Genomic DNA, 22,388 nt, shown 5'->3' with positions numbered 1-22,388 from the left:
TATCCTGAGGGCCATCCTAAGAGAATTGAGCAAGATTCTCAGAGAATTAATATTGATGCACCTAGTCCTTCTAAAAGGAAGAAAAAGAAAAATGATAGGACTTTGCATGCTTCTAGTGAACCTGTTGTTGACACACCTGAGAATCCCAATGATATTTCTATTTCTGATGCTGAAACACAATCTGGTAATGAACATGAACCAAGTGATAATGTTAATGATGATGTTCATGTTGATGCTCAACCTAGCAATGATAATGATGTAGAGATTGAACCTGCTGTTGATCTTGATAACCCACAATCAAAGAATCAACGCTATGATAAGAGACTTTGTTGCTATGAAGCACGGTAAAGAAAGAGAACCATGGGTTCAGAAACGCATGCCTTTTCCTCCTAAACCATCCAAGAAAAAGGATGATGATGATTTTGAGCGCTTTGCTAAAACGATTAGACCTATCTTTTTGCGTATGCGTTTGACTGATATGCTTAAAATGAGCCCTTATACTAAATATGTGAAGGAAATTGTTACTAATAAAATAAAGATACCGGAAGCTGAAATTTCCACCATGCTTGCTAATTATACTTTTAAGGGTGGAATACCAAAGAAACTAGGAGATCCAGGAGTACCAACTATACCATGCTCCATTAAAAGAAACTATGTTAAAACTGATTTATGTGATCTTGGAGCCGGTGTTAGTGTTATGCCTCTCTCTTTATATCATAGAATTGATTTGAATAAGTTGATACCCACTGAAATATGTTTGCAAATGGCTGATAAATCAACTGCTATACCTGTCGGTATTTGTGAGGATGTGCTTGTTGTGGTTGCAAACGTTACTATTTTAACGGACTTTGTTATTCTTGATATTCCCGAGGACGATAGTAAGTCCATTATTCTTGGAAGACCCTTCTTGAATACTGCAGGGGCTGTTATTGATTGCACCAAAGGCAATGTCACTTTTCTTGTTAATGATAATGAGCATAAGATACACTTTCCGAGAAAACAACCTCAAGTCCACAGTATCAATTCTATTGGAAAAATTTCAACAATTACTATTGGAGGTTTTGAATTTCCTCTTCCCACTGTCAAGAAGAAATATGATATTCTTATTGTTGGGGACATGCATATCCCCGTTGAGGTAACCTAGTGTTATTCGAAAATTCTTCGGTTTCATGTTATTCGAAATGAGTTTGTTAACAAGACCTGATCAACCTTGTTAGTGGATTCCTTTTGATGAGCATGAGATGGATGAATTTAGAAAACACAACTATCTGTACCCTCTTTTTACTTTCTGTTATTTATATTAAATAAAATAGTATTTTTTGTCTGTTTTCTGAATTATCCTTGCAATAAAAGAATATTCCGGAAATAAAAGTTCTCCAAATGCCTTGAAATTTAAATATGATTTTCTCTAGAATAGTTGAGAATATCTGGCACTAAAAACACAGCAGGGGGAGCAGCCACGTGCCCACATGGGTGGAGGGCGCGCCCACCCCCTTGGGTGCACCCCCTGCCTCGTGGACCCCACGTGGGTCCCCTCCACTTATTCCAGCCACCACACACTCCTTCCTCCCAAAAAAATCACCAACCAGCTCAAACCCGAGTTCTTGCTCATCTTCTGCCATTTTCGATCTCCTTGCTCAAAGCTCCATTCACAAAACTGCTTTGGGGGATTGTTCTTTGCTATGTGACTCCTTCAATGGCCCAATTAGTTTTTGTTCTAGTGCTTTATTCATTGCAAATTTTTGCTGCTTAGGTGACGTTGTTCTTGAGCTTGCATGTCAAATTTAAGTGGTCAAAAGTAGTTTTAATGCATGATACATCCTATAGGCACTTATAGGAGTAGTTGCTATCAATTTTGTTGAGTTTGGTTCACTTTTATTTTAAAAATTTCAGAAATTTTCAGAGGAAGAAATATGTTTAGGAAAATGTACCAAGGTGGTTCTTCAAGGAAGCAAGGACCCAAGCCCGCAATACGCGAGCCGTACAATGAACTACCAAGGGACGCTCAAGTGCGGCCTTGTGAATGGCCGTCAGAGGACTTCATGGTTCGAGCAGGAATCAAGGAGGAATTTGAAGCATATGTGCGTAGCGCCGATCTTGAGAGCTTCGTGGCAGATAAGTGCCGTCAGTACCACTACCTCACTGATTCCTTTGTGAGAAGGTTTGAATTTACATCATCACGCAATTCTCAAACTGTTCTGTTTGATCTTTATGCTAAATCTTGTACCATGGACTTAGAAGATTTTACTACTTGTAAATTCCCACAGTGGGGTAATGTTAGTAACCTCGTAAATCAGAATATAAGGATTTTCTTGCTAGTATCACTGTAGGGGAATCTAGGGAAATCACGCAAGCTACCATTGGGATCATTCATTTTCTTGCTATACATTATTTTGCTCTCTTTATAGGTGGATGCATAAATGATAAGGATGAGGCATGTCACATGTGTGTTCCAGATCTTAGTGTTCTCAAGAGTGCTGTATTAGGAGATAGACAATATAACTTGGGGGCCATTGTTGCACGCAAGTTGCATAATAACAAAATTAATGGAGATTTCTTTCTTGGAATTTATGCAACCCGTTTAGCTGATTTTATTGAGATACCCATACGTGGAGATGATATTGAGTTGCCTCCAGCTTACATAGATTATAATGCCACGGTTCATCATTAGTTTGTTGAGAGGAACAATTAGTTCCTCCAGTACCGACTAATCTTTGACAGACGACGCATCTATCACTTCGCTCTCCCTGCTCCTGCCTTCTTTGACTTTCAGGCAAAGGGGAGATATGTTATAACCAGGGAGGAGGCGACAGAGTATGAGAGGAGGGCGGAGGCAGCTCACCTCCAAGCTGCAGCTCATCAGGCAATTGTCGCTGCATCTCAATACGACCCTAGCTACAACTTTGATCCATGGGCATAGACCAACTTAGGCCAAAAGCCTAAGCTTGGGGGAGTACGTATTTCTCACCGACATCACATTCATATTCACACACTCATGCCAATTGTCGGTGCTCATACTTTTTCATTGCATCATCCATGCTAGTTTATTTTCTTTTTAAGCTTTCTTCTTGTGTGTTTGAAAAACCTTAAGAAAAACAAAAAATATTATTAGTTGTAGCTTTTAGTTAGTTTACTTTCCATGCCTGTAGTAGTAGTAATTAAAAAGAAAACCCAAAAAGATTTCTCGTTCTTCTTTTGCTTGTTGGGAGCTTTCCCGTATAAATATTTTTATTTCTTTTCCTTCCTTTGGGGGTCGAGAGGGGAAGACCTTAATGAAAATGTTTAGTGCCTCTCATATGCATTATTGTTGATCTAACAAAGAGCCCATATTACCCTGTCTTCTCTCTTGAATTGAATGCTTGCAGATTCCAGCTTAGTCCAATGCACATGCACTATTATTATTATTCACACTGTTCGGTCGTACAAGTGAAAGGCAATAATGATGATTATATGATGAAATTATTGAGATGAGAAAAGCTGGTATGAACTCGACCTCTCTTGTTTTTGTAAATATGATTAGTTCATCATTCCTGATTCAGCCTATTATGAAAGAAACATATTTGCAATGACAATTAGAGATTGTAGTTGCTTATGCCATGCTTAATTAGCTAGGAGCTTATAATGGTTTACCTTGCGTGCCAACATGCTATTAAAATGGTTGTGATGTGGTATGATAGGGCGGTATCCTCGTTTGAACGATTTGAGTGGCTTGACTTGGCACATGTGCACGCATGTAGTTGAAACAAAATCAACATAGCCTCTATGATATTTTTGTTCATGGTGCATTATATCCTACTCATGCTTGCATTAGGTGTTGATTAATTTTAATGCATGTTCATGATAGTTGTCGCTCTTTAGCTGGTCGCTTCCCAGTCTTTTTCTAGCTTCACTTGTACTAAGCGGGAATACTGCTTGTGCATCCAGTTCCATAAACCCCAAAGTTATTCCATATGAGTCCACCATACCTACCTATATATGGTATCTACCAGCCGTTCCAAGTAAATTTGTATGTGCCAATCTCTAAACCTTCAAATAAACATTTTGTTTTGTATGCTTGAATAGCTCATGTATCAACTAGAGCTGTCTGTATCCTCCATGCTAGGAGGGTTATTCTCAAGAGGAGTGGACTCCACTCCTCATTCACGAGAAAATGGCTGGTCACCGGGATGCCAAGTCCCATGCTCAAATCAAATCAAAATAATTGCAAACAAAACTCCCCCAGGATTGTTGTTAGTTGGAGGCACCCGTTGTTTCGGGCAAGCCATGGATTGATGCTTGTTGGTGGTGGGGAAGTATAAACTTTACCATTCTGCTTGGGAACCGCCTATAATGTGTGTAGCATGGAAGATATCGAGACATCTCGGTTGTTATGTTGACAATGAAAGTATACCGCTCAAAATATTATTCATATCTATTTCAAAACCGAGCTCTGGCACCTCTACAAATCCCTGCTTCCCTATGCGAAGGGCCTATCCATTTACTTTTATGTTGAGTCACCATCCTCTTATTAAAAATCACTAGTTGGAGAGCACCGCTGTCATTTGCATCCATTACTGTTAGTTTACGTTGAGTATGACTGTGACTGGATCTCTTTTACCATGAATTACAATGTCTAGTCAGTCCTTGATCTTTAAAGGTGCTCTGCATTTATGTTTTGCAGTCTCAGAAAGGGCTAGCGAGATACCATCTTGTTATATCATATCATGATTGTATTGAGAAAATGTTGTCATCTGAGATTTGTTATTATTGCTCGCTAGCTGATTATGCCATTGATATGAGTAAACATGAGACCTAAATGTTATTGTGAATATGGTTAGTTCACAATATTTGCTGAAAACTTGAGTGATGGCTTTACATATTTACAACAACAAGAGAAACAGAGTTTGTAAAAGTTTTTCTTTATCACTTTCAGTTTATCAACTGAATTGCTTGAGGACAAGCAAAGGTTTAACCTTGGGGGAGTTGACACGTCTCCGTCATATCTACTTTTCCAAACACCTTTTCCCTTGTTTTGGACTATAACTTGCATGATTTGGATGGAACTAACCCGGACTGATGCTATTTTCAGCAGAATTGCCATGGTCTTATTTTTGTGCAGAAATAAAAGTTCTTAGAATGACCTGAAAATCAACAGAGATTATTTTTGGAATATATAAAAAATACTGGAAGAAAGATCCACGTCAGGGGGCCCACACCCTGTCCACGAGGGTGGGGGCGTGCCTACCCCCTTAGGCATGCCCCTTGCCTCGTGGGCCCCCTGACGTCCCACCGACCTCAACTCCAACTCCATATATTCGTGTTCGGGCAGAAAAAAATGAGAGAGAAGTATTCATTGCGTTTTACGATACGGAGCCGCCGCCAAGCCCTAAACTCTCTCGAGAGGGCTGATCTGGAGTCCGTTCGTGGCTCCGGAGAGGGGAATCCATCGCCATCGTCATTATCAACCTTCCTCCATCACCAATTTCATGGTTCTCACCGCCGTGCATGAGTAATTCCATCGTAGGTAAGCCTGAGGGCGATCTTAATCCTACAACGTAGGAAGCTTTTGAGAACATGGATACCCTCTTCAAAGCCGCCCCGCTGAGTGTTCTTAATGATTCCATTGTGGATTCATATATGTCGTTTGACAGCGGCAAAGACATGTGGGCTGCGCTCGAGGCCATGTTTGGGGCCTCGGGCGCTGGCAACGAGTTGTACGTCATGGAACAATTCTGTGACTACAAGATGACTGATGAGCGCTCTGTTGTTCAGCAGACTCATGAGATATAGTCACTCGCTAAGGAACTTGAGTACTTCAAGTGCGTGTTGCCAGAAAAATTTGTTGTTAGGACCATCATTGCCAAGCTTCCACCTTTGTGGAACGATTTTGCTACTTCTCTGTAAAACAAGAGACATGAGTTTTCCATTTGGGATCTCATTAGCACTCTTCATTTTGAAGAGAAGGCGAGAGCAAAAGACACATGTGCTTGGGTCGCTAAGGGAGCTTCTAGTGCCCACATGGTACACGAGAAGAACTTCCAGCCCAACCAGCCCCAAAACAACAAGAACAAATCTCAGGGGAAAGGCAAGTTTGATGCAAAGAACAAGCCGTCACATTCTACCAACTTTAAGAAGAATTCTCATAACGGGAAGGGATGCAAACCTCAATTTTGGTAGCACCGCACAAAACTTATATGGCTGCATCTACCTACGGTCAGCTAACCTCATGTTGCTCCAGGTATTCCTACATTCGTAACTAGGTACAATCACCACCGCAAGATGAAATAAGCTTATTCGTGCGTTGACTTGCTGATTGCAGTGCGGAACGATCCTTTCATGTGTGGAGTAGCAAACAAGCAGTGCAGTCGAAGGTGGAAATCAACCAAGGACTTATGAAATTATATATAATCTTCCTCAGGCAGGTCAGTATCCCCTTCGTCCAGATGATCATGTTTTGTCATGCCGACCAATTGATATGTGCTATTGTTTGGCAACATCGTTTAAGTATAGCTATTGTTTTCCTATCTTTTCAGATTCAGGACAATGAAGATGATTTCAGGGGAACTGCACAATATGGACTCATGTTGAGTCATCTCTATTGCCTCATGTGTTTTCTGCAAATGTGTCAGCATCAATTGCAAGATGAGGCAGGTAGCTAGCTGTGGAGTTGCCAACATGCTCAAAGTGCTCGCAACATTGAGAAGAAACAAGCATGCCCAGGAAATTAAGGAAATTAATGCGTGTGCAGGGAGGCCCTTTGCTCAGAGAAGCATCGACCGATTTTCTTTATTTCCACACCTTCTCACAGGTTTGTATTGGTTATAGTATGGTGAATTATTGAGATGCAAAAACATGCTGAACTTTTGCTCTTCTAAATGTTAGTATGCATACCGTATCTTCTGAAGCTTAGTTTAATGTAAATGTTGACTAGCCTGTGAACCTTCACAATCTAGTAAGTATATTGTAGGCCTGTTATTTTACACCTCACTTTGCCGCACTACACGACCAGTGTGAGTGTCTGCATCCAGTACCGCATCCTCTAATTTGGTGGATGCCAAGTTGAAAAAGGTTACCGATGAGTAGCCATAAGCTGGACGCGTCTCTTTTTTTCTTTCGAATGGGCAATAAGCTGGAGAGTGTCTCGGGCTGCCTCTAGCACAAGGCCCTCCAGTATGAAACACGAGCAGCTGACTGGGCCGATACAAAATCCTATCCATCTTAAAGCCCATTTGTTTTTTTTGAGAGGAGAAGCCCATATTTCTTGAAGAGGGGAAGATCCCAGGAAAACCCTCCTTCCTCCTCACTTCCACTTATACTACAGCTCGTTGGACTCTCCCACTTCCGTCGCCCCCTAATCCTCCCCCCCGCTCCCCATCTTCCTCACTCGTCGAGAAAACCCCCGCTCACCTTCTTCCTCACTAGTACAGAAAATGCTTGCTCCTCTTCTTCCACTCCTATAGAAAACCCCAGCCCTCCTTCTTCCACACTCGCACTGCCACTAGGCTCGTCTCTGGCTACTCTGCTCAAACCCGTGAGCTCGACGCGACACCCACAAGGAAAATGGAGTCGACTGGCCCCAGTGCCAAGAATATGAGGCTCCCTCCAGCGGCGACGCTGGTTGTAGATCCCGCACCCAGCAGCGTGGGGAGAAGTGGCAAGCCCCCCCCCCCACCCGGATCCGAGGAACCGGTAGAATCTCCGGTGGACCGCATCAGCGATCTCCCGGACGTCATCCTTGAGGAGATCATCTCGCTTCTCCCCACTGAGGATTGCTGCCGCACACAAGTCCTCTCAACTCGGTGGCGCCCTCTATGGCGCACCGTGCCCCTTAATCTCGACTGTCATCAGATATCCGTCCTTCCTGAATTTGAGCTCCTCAGATCCATCGTCTACTCTCACCGCCAGGGCCCCATTCAACGCCTCTACATCCCGACATGCTACCTGCTGTCCATACCCGGCACGGTGGATGCTTGGCTGACATCCCTTGAATTCGGAAAACACCAGCAGTTTGAGTTCTACCATTACCACAAAATTTTCATACCATGAACACGCCAAGAATTCATGCTCACACCACCATTGTCCATCTTGCGATTTTCCTCCTCTCTCCACACCGCCACCTTCACCCGGTGCCATCTACTAGATGATCTCGTACAAATGCTTCGACTCCCACTGCTAAAAAAACTTTCGCTTGTGGTGGTTTATCTGTCGGAGGCCTCACTGCACAGCATCATCCACTCAAGTTGCCCTGTCCTGGAGCAGTTGCTGATTGTTTTGGGAATAGAAATCCCTATTAGTTGTCTCAAAATAAAGTCGCCTCACCTTAAAAGCATTGAAAATTGTTTTGAAGGATAGGAGCTCAATATCGAAGATGCCCCTTCAGTTCAAAGGTTGCTCCTTGATAATTGTTATACAGCTTCACAAATAATTGTCGTCTCTGTGCCCAAACTGGAGACCTTGGGTGTAATTGTGATCTGTTTGATGATCACAACAAGTTGGTGTTTGGCTCCACCCTTATTCAGGTACCGTATATTATCGTCTACACATTTGTAATCATAAGCTGCATTTTTCCTTTGTGCGCATAAGTTTTATACCATCTTGGAGTACACTTTAGGTACTAATATTATGTTATATGCTCAATGAAGAGTTCGTCCATGGATAGCCTATCAATGCTGCTGGATTCTATCAAGATCTTATATATCGGAATGTTTAGTTTTGATCCAAACATAATTATTGGCTTGCTGCAATGCTTTCCATCTCTGGAGAATTTATATGTATTGAGGTGATGACTTCATGCACATTGAAAGCCCGTATATATTGTACTAGAATTAATCGTTCAGCTGTCGCTCTTTCAACATACTCTTTGTTCATACCTTAACTGTTTTCAATCTTCGTGTCTACTTAGGCAGTGCTACCACATGGAACAAAATGTATAACCAATCGGTGGCGTAATAAGCACCAGGATTTTCTTAGTTCTCATGATATTCGTTTGAGGACAATAACGATGGAAGGATATGCATCCAACCGGGCAAACAGAAGCTTTGTCACATTCTTCCTGTTGAATGCGAGGTTACTATTGTCCATGAGGCTTAAGTTTTACCGCCAGAGATTTCTCATGGACGGATACGTTGGACAACAAAAAAAGAAGTTTCAGGTGGACAAATGGGCTTCTAAACATGCTCGGCTTCTATTTACAACAAGTTGTAGTCATCCTGAATTTTTTTTGCACAGGATGTTCATTTTATGGATCAGACTGATCCATTTGTTTGTGACTGCGAAAAAGAGTGGTTGGGTTAGATGTTACTGCCATGTTCAATCTGGGTTTTGGCTAAAAATTTGATGAACAATTAATCCTTGGGCTTTTTGTACCGTTTGTAAACTTGAGTTGCATGTTGTTGTAATCGTACTCCCCTCCACCTGCCACTACACTACCGCATCTTCCACGGCTGCTATTCGTTCCCGTCCGAGGCCTCGCCGTCGTTCTCCGCCTTGGATCGCTCGCTATGCCCGCCGCCGTCTGGCGTTGTCAACATGGTCAACAACCTCCCCGCAAAAAATACATGGTCAACAACCAAGTGGAATCAGGAGATGACTGTACGTGGAGAGGCTAACAGTAGGGACCCACCAGGGTCATTGCATTACGCAAGCAGGTGCCTCGTTATTACAAGCCAAAAAAAAACTTCCTCCTAATTCCTCACTGCTAGAAAATCACTTAAATGTCTTAAAAGGTCAAATGACCCCCGATTTTTTACAAAATTTGACATCACAGTTGTATTAGTACTACAAAATTTCTCGTTCATTTAAAACACCATCCGTTGCCACTTTACTCCAAATTTGTCTTTCATAGCTAATAAAAAATATGTACAACATCACACATTGTTGTTTTCTAGGAACCGTTTGCGATGAAAATATTTGGGTCTATTTAAGTCTCCCTCCTTAAGCTTCGCCGGCTTGTCTGCTCCAGTGCCGGCAACCCCCGAATCCACGAATCCCAATCCCCATTCTCGCACACCCTTCTTGTAAAGATGACGCCGTGTAAACGCTTCGTGAAGGCCCGTACGATGGCCGCATCCTCCGAGCACCGATGCCTGCGCCGAGAGCGCCGCCGCCTACGCCAAGAGTGCTGCCGCATCCGCATTGAGCGCAGCCGCTTCCGCCGAGAGGGCATCCGCGGCAGCCGAGACGGCTGCAGCTGCTGTTGCGACGGTGGCTGCAAATGCCGAGAGCGCTCGAGCTGCCGTCCCTGCCGCTGATGTCGCCCTAGACAGGTTGAGGCCATCCACGCCAATATCGAGGATGCACACGCCAATATATTCCAGGGCACCTCGGACTCCAGCATGCAACCCACGTCTGAAAAGGCGGCGGTGACCATGGAGCACCTGCTTCCTCATGAGAGCTGGAGATGCTGGAGGCGGCGGAGATCGAGGAGCGTCGGGAGGAGGAGTTGCACATGGCCGAGGTCGAGGTAGAGAAGAGTCTGTCCGTCGAGGAATCGGCGGTGGAGTACCAACGCGAGCTCTGGCGCAGCTACTACTATGAGTACTACAACCTTGAGGGCGGCGCCGACAACGAGGATGACGACGAGGACGAAGACGTGGTTGACTTTAGCAAGGGGGACATGGAGTCCACCAACGGCGGCATGTCGCTAGGACAAGTCATCGACGTCTCATCTCACACCGGCGATGCATAGGCCGGCGCGGCTGCGGATTTGTTAAAATTACAAAATGACGGATAACACTAGGGACCCAGCAGCTCGCCCAGTTGTTTTTTAAGTTTCATAGACGGAGCTCAACTGCACGCTGTGCGGGGGCTGTGGCCCGTCTAGCCCATGCTTACGCTTTTATTTAAGCACATGACGAGCCCTGTTGATATCTTTTTTATTTCTGAAAATGACTAGCCCAGTTCTTTTTTTTGGAGAACAACAAAACCGAGGCCTACTTGCTTTTCTCAGCCCTGCTGGGCAGCAAATCTTTGAAGACAAGGAGGGAGGGATGTAAAGTAGTAAGAAATGAGCTTCCCCAGAAAATGGGCTATAAGTTGTAAGAAATGGGATGTAAATTTATAAACCAAAGCCAACCGAAAATTACATTAAAATAGCATTTTTTCTTGATTTCTCTGCTCTCTACTCTTATAAAAACCAAAGCCAACTAGCAATTACATTAAAAGATCATCTTTTCTCCCACAAGATAAACTACTCATACAAATGCATCTTCATGTTCCGTGCAACGCACGGGCATCTTGCTAGTTAAGATTTTAAATATCATTCATTTTTTTGTGGTGAATTGTTTTTTGAATTTTATTTTGATATAATTTTTAATAAATTATTTTTAACGCGACTCGAAATTTCATGATTAAAAGAGTTTGGAACCCCCAAAATATGAAAAAATTTGTTGAATTTTTTAGCAGTGCCTAGAATATATGGTCTGTAATGCTAATAAAAAGAATATGAGCTTCAAATATCCTTTAGAATTAGCAAATGGGATGTAAATTATTGAAAATAATGGCTAATGGGTTGTATGTTGTTTTCCATAGATTTGGAGGCTGACTTTTGGGCCTACTAGGTTGACGATGATGCTGTCCTAATTTTTTTTGACGCGTACGCAAGGCTTTGTCAACTTAGTCAACACAGATCAGTGATTTTTGGATGTCCATCCAACGGCCGCCGTGCTTCTTCAATCTCTGATCTTCCTGCTCCAGCCGCCCAAACCAGCGCCGGCGGGACTGCCTGCTCCCTCCCCCCGTGGCTGGCTGCGCTGCCGCCAGGCCATCCCTCTACAGACCCGCACATCCTGTTATTTTCCAGCGACGTCAGCCTCACCCCACAGCTGACCAGTCAGCGCTCATATACACCCCTCAGTGTGGGCATCCGCTGTGGTGGCTTCGCCGGCTCCGGGTCGTTCCCTTCCTGGGCCTCGCCCTTGTCCACCGCATTTGTGCTCTCGGCGCGGCGAGGTCAACATGGTCAACAAACAACAACCATCGGAAGAGGCTAATAGTAGGAGTCCACACAAGGAAATGCCTCCTTATTATGCGCAAAATAATGATTCCTCCACCTGATAGCTGGGAAACACCAGAAGGGCCTCTGTATTTCTTGAAAAAAATGTTCCCCCCGCTGTCAGCTCGGACCCACCCGCTATATCTTCACACACAAGGAAGTGCCTCCTTATTACGCACAAAAAATGAATACTCCCCCTGCTAGCTGGGAGCCACAATTGTGGGAGGCTGACTTGTGGGCCTACTAAGATGACGGGGATGGAGGGCTTTGTCAACTTAGTCAATATGAACGATTCTAGCTCCATTGACTGTACGATGTCCATCCAACGGCCGTAGTGCTTCTTCAACCTCTGCTCTTCTCGCTCCAGCCGCCCAAAGTAGCGCCGGTCGTGCCGCCTGCTCATGCCTCCCGTGGCCGGCTGTGCTGCTGTGGAGGCCTCACCGCCCCCTACTACTCCCACCGCTGGCCAGGCCATCCCTCCACTCACACACACCCCTTGTTATTCTGTGGCGATGGCAGCCTCACACCGAAGCCGAATTAGTGAACCCTCGTACTCCTCTCTGCGTGGGCATTCACTGCTGCGTCTTCCCTGACTCCGCGTCATCCCCTTCCTAGGCCTAGACGTCGTCCACCGCCCTGGTGCTCTCGGTGTGGCGTGTTCAACGTGGTCAAGGAACGACTTCCATCGGAAGAATACTGTATGTGGAGAGGCTGACAACTGGGTCCATGGCCGCAGCAAGGAAGTTCCCTCCTTATTACGTGGAAAATAATGATTCCTCCACCTGACAGCGGGCACCCACCGGATGGGCCACCGTATTTCACAAAAAAACATTTCCCCCGGACTGCTGGGACCCACCAGCTACATCTTCGCACGCAAGGAAGTGCATCCATATTACGGGAAAAAATGATTCGACCCCCTGACTGCTGGGACCCACCAGCTGCATCTTCGGATGCAATGAAGTGCCTCACAGTCGGGACCCACCCGGTCGAAGCGTACGTAGCGTTGTCATTCTGCTCACGAACGTGTACATACATACTGGTCGATCGGTTTGTCTGCAGGCTGCAGCGATGAACCGTGGCCGTGTAAGGAAGGGCACATGTGGTAGTAGAGGCGCACACGTAGCATGTACACATACGTACAACAGCCAGGGTGCAAGAAAGTAAATACGGCCACGTACGTACATACGGGCGGGGTCTCGAATGCCTACTCACACATACGTATGGCCAGGGCTCGTGTACATGGCTGTGGCTAGGTCGGAACAGAGAAACTGCATCGTCGTCGTGTTCATGGGGAGGCAACAGAATGTGTCATGTTCATCGGGAGGCAACGGAATGCGTGCTGTTCATCGGGAGCCAACCGGCTTGGACGGAACAGCTGATGGAAACGAGGCCTGGCGTACCACAGAACAGAGGAAACAGCCTTGTGTTCGACCGACCACGGTGGAATCGGGATCCTGATCAACGGGAGGGGTCTGGCGTACCGCAAAATGGAGGAAACAGACTTCTCTTGGACCTCCTACGGTCGAAACGGGGTCCTGTTGATTGGGAGGGGTGTCGCGTACCGCAAAACGGAGGAAACGTACTTGTGTTGGAGCGCTACGGTCGAAACAGGGGTCCTGTTCATTGGGAGGGGTGTGGCGTACCGCAAAATGGGACTCACCGCGATACTGTTCATCTCCACCATCGACCTCCTCCAGCCTACACGGGCTACTGTTCATCCACCGTCGACCTCCTCCAGCCTCCACCTGCGACTGTTCATCCACGGGCTCCTGTTCATCCAGCCTCCACCCGCTACTGTTCAACCATCCCTCTCCACGGGGTCCTATTTAACCACCCCTCCATGGGCTACTGTTCATCCAGCCCTCCACCGGCTACTATTCAGCCAGCCCTCCACCGGCTACTGTTCAACCAGCCCTCCACGGGGTCCTGTTCATCCAGCCCTCCACAGGGTCCTGTTCATCCACCGGCTCGATCGATCGGGGTACTGTTCATCCAGTGGCAACGACCTCTACTACCACGGGTTTCTGTTCATCCAACCCCCACCGGGAACTGTTCATCCAAACCCCCCATCAACGCTCACTGTTCATCCAGAGGTAGTATCGATCGGCTTCAGTTAGTAGCAGTAGCGAAGGAATCACTCAATCAGGTTCAGTTAATAGCCATGGATCGATCGCTCGGGTTCCGTAACGCGTAGCCTGCAGTGCAATCGCTCGGGTTCAGTTAGAGCCCAATGCCTCGCTCGGGTTCAGTTAGAGCACAAGGCCTTGCACACATGCACCTATGTACGAGAGAAACACGCATCACTCGGCCCCCGACCAGCCACCGTAACCGGGAACTCCCCGGTATTTTCCTCGCCCTCGCTTCTACCATGGTTTTTTCTGTCATTGACGGCCCAAAGAATGTCATGCAGCTGCGTCTCCGGCCCGCCTAGGATGAAAAGCTCATTTTCTATCATGATTTTTTCATAGAAGTAGGAGCCCACCACATCTATGATGATACCGGGTTTTCTCACAATTATCGTCATAGAAGTGTCATAAGTATGACAGAAAAAAAATTTGTTCGGCCCAAAATGTCACGGATGTGTCTTTTTTTGTAGTGTCGGGTGTGCCACTGAGGCGTAGCATATCTGCGTTCCAAGGTTAGCACAATATATTTTGAAGATATTGCTAGTAGACTGCGAGCCACAGTCGGCGATGATGCGATTAGGGACTCCAAACCGGCTCACGAGGCCCTTGATGAACTTGACCGCCGAGCCGGCCGGGATGGTGTGTACTGCTTCCACCGCCGCCCATTTGGTAAACCTGTCGATGGTGACGTAGAGGTAGCGGTAGCCCCTGGGTGCTCGGGGGAACAGACTCAAGAAGTCCAGCCCCCAGACCGCAAACGGCCACTAGAGTGGGATGGTCTGGAGGCCCTAGGCAGGCTGGTGGGTTTTCTTGTCATGGAACTGGCAGGCTTCACAGGATCTCACCAGCTCGGTCGCGTCGCTGAGCGCCGTGGGCCAATAGAATCCACCGTGGAACGCCTTGCCCATGAGGGTGCGTGACGATGAGTGATGCCTGCAGTCTCCGCCGTGTATGTTGGCTAACAGCTCGCACCCCTGTTCCCTGGAGATGCATCGCAACGAAACATCGTTTGGTCATTTTCTGTAGAGCTCACCGTCCTAAATGTAGTAGGCTGTGGCCTGACGAGCCATGCGCTCAGCATCTTCTTCCTTCTCTGGCAGGGTTCCCTGGAGCAGGTATGCCTTGAATTCTTCGGTCCAGCACCCCTCCTGAGGCTCGAGCACCAGGAGCAGGCGTGCTCCTGAGGTCGGGCCGCAGGCAGGGACTCCTGAGGTTGGTGCTGCTAGGAGCTCCTCCTGAGGCAATGCTGGCTCTACCACTGGAGGGGCTTCCGAAGGCTTGAAGAGCCGCTCCTCGAAGACACCGGGCTATTGAGGCTGGCATTTGGATGCTCTCTTGGCGATGTCGTCCGCTTCCTTGTTTGTGTCGCGGGGCACGTGCTGCAGGTCCAGGCCCAAGAATTGTTTCTCCATTTTGCATACCTCCGCCAGGTATGCCTCCATGTGTTCATCCTTCGGCTCGTACACTTTGTTGGCGAAGTTTATGAGGAGCTGGGAGTCGCCCTTGATGGTGAGGTGCTTCACACCTAAAGCGGCTGCGGCCTTGACGCCGGCGATCAAGCCTTCATACTCTGTGATGTTGTTGGAGACCTTTTCGTCGTGTTGGAAGCAGATCTGCACGGTGTAGTAGAGCTTGTCCCGAGTAGGCGAAACGAGCACGACTCCAGCCCCCGCACCTTGCCGTGCGAAGGCGCCGTCAAATTACATGACCGAGCCGTTCTGTGCTTCGCTCCCCGGTGAGAGCGATCGGTCCTCGCCTGGCTCTGGTCCGGGCAGTCCATTCCGCCACGTAGTCGGCGAGTGGAGCTCCCTTGATGACCCTGGTGGTGCTGAACTCCAGGTAAAATGCATGCAGTTCGATGTTCCATTCGGCGACCCTACCTGCAGCATTGGGGCTCCGGAGCACCCTCTCTAGTGGGTAGGCCGAAACGACCTTGATGGGGTGGCCTTGGAAGTAGTGGCACAACTTGCGCGAGGCGACGAGAAGAGCGAGCAAGAGCTTCTGCGACATGGGGTAGCGTGCTCCCGCAGTACCGTTCTGACGAAGTATACTGGGTGCTCGATGAGGGCAGGATTGTTGGTGTAGTCCGAGATCTCCTGGAGCTGATGCGCCTTCGGAGGCTGGTGGACCTCAGGAGCTTGGCCGCCTGTTGGCGCAGCCGTGGCCTCAGGTGTGCCGCCTTGAGGCTGCGTCATCTTGACCAAGCACGCGGAGTCGTGTGGTAGGCCCTCGGACTTGCGCTCCTCCCTGACGGCCACCAGTGCCGCACTGGCTGAGTGAGGCGTGGCGGCCAGGTAAAGCACCAGGGGCTCGAGTGGACGCGGCGCCACTATCACCGGCGGGCTAGTGAGGTACCTCTTGACATCTTGGAATGCGGCGTCGGCCTCCAGAGTCCACTCGAACGACCCCTTCTTCTTCATCAACTTAAAAGAACAGGAGGGCGCGCTCCCCCAGCTCGGAGATGAAGCGCCCTAGCACGGTCAAACAGCCCGCCAGCTTTTGCATTTCCTTAAGGTATGTGGCAGACTCATCCTTTCTATCGCCTTGACCTTCTCCGGGTTTGCCTCGATTCCCGTGTGTGACACCAGAAAGCCCAACAGCTTGCCGGAGGGGATGCTGTCGGTATCAAAACCGGCAGATCTCGGGCAGGGGGTCTCGAACTGTGCGTCTAAGGATCGAAGGTAACAGGAGACAGGGGACACGATGTTTACCCAGGTTCGGGCCCTCTTGATGGAGGTAATACACTACTTCCTGCTTGATTGACTTTGATGAGTATAGGGGTTACAAGAGTTGATCTACCACGAGATCGTAATGGCTAAACCCTAGATGTCTAGCCTATATGATTATGATTGCCTCTATGGACTAAACCCTCCGATTTATATAGACACCGAAAGGGACTAGGCTTTGTAAAGAGTTGGTTTACAGAAAAGGAATCTTCATATTCGTACGCCAAGCTTGCCTTCCGCGCCAAGGAGAGTCCCATCCAGACATGGGGGAAAGTCTTCTGTCTTGTATCTCCACGACCCATTAGTCCAGCCCATATAACATAGCGCAGGCACCCGAGGACCCCATAGTCCTGGACTCCCTCAGTAGGCCCGGAACCAGTCTTCAATGACAATGTGTCCGGCGTGCATATTGTCTTCGACATTGCAAGGCAGGTTCCTCCTCTGAATATTCCAAAGTAGTTGATTGTCAGTATTATATCCGGCTCTATACAACAGTCATCACTCTGAATCACAAGGATAGAATACAGATTAGTTCTGTCTTTTGAAGATTTCACTAGTGCGACGTTACGTCCGACCATTTTATTATTTCAAACCGTTTTTCGGCCTCCCGTTTCATGTTTCGAGACGCAACCACCGATGACACGTCTTGTCAAAGCAGAGATCATGCCCCCTTATTAAGGGATTCTCATCAATACGAGTTTGGGAAACCCAACCATGCCATTTCGCGCGACCACTTGGAAATAGGCGAGCTTTTAAGGCTCGTGGGGGATGCATGATATTCACTGCCTTTATAAGGAGATAAGATTCCCCCTTTTTACCCCATGCCTTCCCCTTCCTTAGCCCATCTGCCCTCAAGCTCCAGCGCCCAAGCTTCAATCCTCTCCGTTCCCAGAAAGTACTCCAGCCATGTCTGGATCCGGAGCGCAGGGCAAGTGGATGGGTTCCTCCGTCACTGAGAAAAACATCAAGGAACTCCGGGAAGCGGCGTACATGGCCAAGGAGATCGCCCACCGGCTTCTAGCCAAAAAGCAGATCATCCCCACTCCAAATCCCGGCGAGAGTATAGTGTTTATCCCTCATTTTCATCGCAGACTGGGGTTTCCCCTTCATCCTTTCGTCCGCGACCTCATGTTTTACTATGGGCTAGATTTCCGTGATCTAGCCCCAAATTCTTTCCTCAAAATTTTGGCATTTATCATCATATGCGAGGCATTCCTCCGCATTTCCCCCCACTTTGGCCTATGGCTCAAGGTTTTCAATGTGAAGCCGAAAGTGGTGGCCGGCCAGCACGCGGATTGCGGTGGCGCTATGGTGAGCAAACTGCCCAATGTCACTTGGCCCAAGGGCACCTTCATGGATACCGTGAAGGGATGGCAGCAGGGGGGTTTGTTTGTCACAGAGCCCCGTGACTCCACATGGGCTGCTCCTACGGAGTTTAAGTCCGGACCCCCAATGCAGCTAGCATCCTGGCTCAACAAGGGCCTGGACTGGGCGTCATCTGACAAGGTAACGATGTTGCAGAAGCATATCAAGAGCATGGTAGATAAAAATACCAGCCTCGCCAACGTGATCCAGGTGATGCTCTTCCGCCGGATTCTCCCCTGTCAGGCGCGTCATGAGCCCATGTGGAAGTTCAACCCAACTAGTCCCTGGACCCTGCAGCGGTTCTTTGGCACGAAGCATGAAGACATGTGGAATCTGCTCTTCAAAACCCAAAAGTCATGGCCGGAGACAACCGAAGACCTCGGCTAATACATCACCCACGCTGCGACTCCCGTAAGTTCTTTGATAACCTTACTTTGCGAGTCCAAGGAGCACACTAAACTCTCTTTTTTCTTTTGCAGGGCTGGACAAATAAAGTGGAACGGATTCACTGTCCGGCTCCGCTGCCCAAAGACTCAGCTATTCCCTTGTTGACAAGGATGCTGGTCCTTGCATCGTACCAAGGACCAAAAAAGAAAACCAAGGAGAAGGGCAAGGAGGCCATGTGACAGCCTGCGTTTTGCCCCTTCTTTTTGCTTGAATTTTTTTATTTGAATTTTTTTGAAACTTGAGGTTTCTGAATCTTTTCATGTGGACTTCAACACTTGGGCATCCTTGGCTTTCACCCAAGTGCTTCACTTCCCTCCTAAATCATCATTTCACTTCTGACCTACCAAAAATAATCTTTGGAATATTTTTCTTAAAAGAAAAATATTCATTTTCTCTCTAAAACCCTAAGCCAGATCTGTTTGCTTCAAAGCAACCCCAATTTTTATGGCTCAGAAAAATATGAGATAATTCACAAATATTCTGTGAACCCTAGTGCACCTTCCTGAGCAAAAATATTTCATCATTTTTTGGAATATTTTTGCTACAGAAAATCTTTTCTATTCTGGGCAGAAATGGTGGTTTGTACAACAACTACCATTTTACTTGCTCCATTTGACCTGAAATTTCTTGTGCATCTTTACCTTAGTAACTTATCACTAGCCTCCAAAGCACAACTTCAAACTCCAATCCATTTGACCACAGTAACCTCACCAAGTTACTGACCAGAAACTTACTTGATGTGTGAAAACTTCTCTACTGCACCCGGATCCAAACCAAACCGTGGTAACACTCAAAACTATCACGAACAACATGCCAGACATTGGGTTTTTGCTTAGATCAACCTGATGTCATAGTTCACGCGGTGACCGCGTTCATCCAGGCATGCTGGCACGCAGCCGACGCGCTCTGCTACGCGCCCGAGCCTCTGTTACTCGCGTGCTCGCTTCCCCGCCTGCCCAACCATGCCAAACTTCGCCACCATCATCGTCTCAATGCTCTTAACTCCTCCCTGGCACTCGCCGATGCCGGAGCTCGCCGCAGCGAGCACGTGCAAGGTCCAGCCAGCCCAACAGTGTAGAGCGCACTGTGCTCGTCGCCATCCTCTTGATCCTGTGCTCGTCTCCGCCCACCCACACTGGCCGCGTGACCTCCTTCACCTTCTCCCCCTCTCACTGACGCCGCTCGTCGGCGGGCGCCGTGGACAGCTGTCCACCGGCGGAGCCCGTAGCACCCTCGCCGCTCGCCTATATATAGAGCCCTCCCCAGCCTCCTCGAGCACCAGCCAACACTCACACACACCCCACGATCGAGTAGGAAGCCGGAGCCCGGCCGGGCAGGCCTCGGGCCGTCGTCCCCGAGATCGAGCTCGCCGGCGATCCCCTCTGGTCGTCACGGTAGCTCCCGCCCCTCCCAGTCCTGGGCGACCCCTCCAGGGCCTCCGCCTCTCTCTGGTGAGGCCGTCTCGCCCGCTTGGAGCGCCTGGAGTGGCCTCTGCTCACCGTCTTCCTCAACTCCGGCGACCTCCACGTTCTGCCTCCGCTTGCGAGGTTGATTCCGACGCCGTCCGGCCGCCCCTAGCTACGCTACGGGTATGGGCAGGTGCGTCTCAACCCCCTCTTGCCATCCCTCCCTCTCGTTTAGTCCAAGGAGCCCTCGTCATCGGCAAGAGCTCCAGCGAAGCTGCGGCCCCCTCTGTTTCCCTCTCCTTTTCCCCCACCTTACTAGCAGGGCCCGCTAGTCAGCCACTCGGTACGCGCGCGAAGCGGTACGAGTGGTGGCGCCCCTGAGCTTTACGCCTTCGACGTCACCCCCCAGTCTATTTCAAATTCATTTGAATTTATAGAACACTTCAAACAGTCATAACTCTTCAACCATAAGTCCAAATGAATTGATTCTTTTGCACCGTGTTCGTTGTTTAGAAATCTAGCAGCTCACCAAAGATGAGATTTTTCTGAGTTGTCTAGAATTTCTAGTGATTTTTGGAAGTGTTCATGATATTTTCTTTTTGTCTTTAAAACTATTTTCAGAAGGTGAAGCTTGTCTTGAGGATCACCAGGAGGCTTGTAAACCTCATCTGCACTAAGGCAAGCCACATCAACATTTTCATGGTGCCATTTCAATATTTGTGATTTTCTTACTTGAATAAAAGGATTAATCCATGCATTTAAATGATTATGGAGTTATTTATATTCTGTTAAATATTGGTTAGTTGTTATGCTTGAGTTGCATAATGGTTAAAACTAGTTTATTGGATAAAGCAAGAAAAGATTTATTTGAGGTGATGTTAGAAATAACTTTATTATGCATGTTAGCAAGATATGTTTTTGTCCTCTTCGATTGATAAAAAGTTTTTAGAAAATGTTCTGTTAAATACTTGTTTAATCATATTACTTGTCTTACAGAATGGTTGAACCCAACTTAGTGATAAAGAAAGTAAGAGTTGTGGTTAATGAATTTTGACAGGCATATGAGAAATTTATCGGAGTTACTTTCTTGCGTAAGAAGTTAATAAAACTTGTTGCAAAGTACTTTGGTTAAGTTGTGAGTCATTTGAGCAAGTCAAGTAAATTGAGTTGTTGACGTTATGCTTGGTGTGTATAAGGATGACATCGGTCATTATGTGATGCATGTGTTATTTTGCATTTCATGGCATGCTACACTAGTAGAAAAAGGGTCAAATGTGAAGCACATTAGTGCCGGTTTGAATTTGAGCCGGCACTAATGTGACCATTAGTGCCGGTTCCAACGGCTAGGCGGACGGACATCATTGGTACCGGTTCGTGGGCAACCTTTAGTACCGGTTCATGCCACAAACCGGTACTAATGAGGCCAGTGCGGCTGTGGTTAGGCTGGGGCCCCCACGAAGACCTTTAGTACCGGTTCATGGCATGAACCGGTACTAGAGTTTCTTAGTAAGCTGATTTTAGTCCCACCTCGCCAAGGTAGAGGCAGTATGAGCGGTTTATAAGCCGTGAGTGCAGAGACAATGACGAAGAGGTGCAATGCTCACCTGCACGTTGATTAGCTTCAAGCCTTTTGGAATAGCATAGATTGCACTGAGCTATGTGAAGTGCAGTCTACACTATTCCAAAAGGCTTGAAGCAAATTAACCAGTATTGCACCTCTTTTTTAGTTTTAGTAACTTATTTGAACTCCAGACTTCTTGTGTGTTCAGTATGCAGCATTCAAAGCGACGTCATTTGCTGTTTTCAGTCATTTATCTAATTGTTTAGAGAGCTAAATGACCGTGAAATTGAAAATCACTACAAAATGAACTGTGAAAATGTTGAAACTTGGCATGGTATCATCATTTCACCCGCATAGCATGTGCGAAAGAGTAGAGAGGGTCACGACAAAAACTGGACGCACTTCGTGTACAAACTGGACAATCTCTTTCGGAGTATCAGGGTTTCGGACGAGAACTCATCTGTTACACGGGCACTTCAATGTTTTTTAAACTTATTTGAACTCTGGACTTCTTGTGTGTTCAGTATGCAGCATTCAAAGCAACGTCATCAATTTCCAACATGTTCTGACATCATTTGCTGTTTTTCAGTCATTTACCTAATTGTTTAGAGAGCTAAATGACCGTGAAATTGAAAATCACTACAAAATGAACTGTGAAAATGTTGAACCTTGGCATGGTATCATCATTTCACCCGCATAGCATGTGCGAAAGAGTAGAGAGGGTCACGGCAAAAACTGGACGCACTTCGTGGACAAACTGGACATTCTCTTTCGGAGTATCAGGGT

General features: G+C 47.2%; 1 protein-coding gene across 1 annotated transcript; it reads right to left on the bottom strand.

Annotated features, from left to right (window-relative positions):
* Nucleotides 1-15,404: 15,404 nt before the first annotated feature.
* Nucleotides 15,405-16,517, bottom strand: LOC147964607 (uncharacterized). The gene is made up of 3 exons (XM_087530057.1): nucleotides 16,149-16,517; nucleotides 15,802-16,098; nucleotides 15,405-15,710 (listed from the first exon to the last, which is right to left on the bottom strand). The coding sequence occupies exons 1-3, from the start codon at nucleotides 16,515-16,517 to the stop codon at nucleotides 15,405-15,407; spliced, it is 972 nt and encodes a 323-aa protein (XP_087386183.1).
* Nucleotides 16,518-22,388: the final 5,871 nt, after the last annotated feature.

The sequence above is a fragment of the Triticum urartu genome, chromosome 6A, assembly GCF_056163025.1.
Source record: "Triticum urartu cultivar PI428250 chromosome 6A, HENAU_Tu73, whole genome shotgun sequence".
NCBI classification, from domain to species: Eukaryota; Viridiplantae; Streptophyta; class Magnoliopsida; order Poales; family Poaceae; genus Triticum; species Triticum urartu.
This window is presented reverse-complemented; position numbering and strand designations above follow the sequence as displayed.

Bases quoted from the DNA above. Each gene is read 5' to 3' on its own strand.
- LOC147964607 (XM_087530057.1), bottom strand. From the start codon at position 16,517: ATGAAGAAGAAGGGGTCGTTCGAGTGGACTCTGGAGGCCGACGCCGCA. The intron at 16,099-16,148 runs GTATACTTCGTC...CCCATGTCGCAG, and splicing joins CTGCCCTCATCGAGCACCCA to AAGCTCTTGCTCGCTCTTCT. The intron at 15,711-15,801 runs GTAATTTGACGG...TACACCGTGCAG, and splicing joins GCACAGAACGGCTCGGTCAT to ATCTGCTTCCAACACGACGA.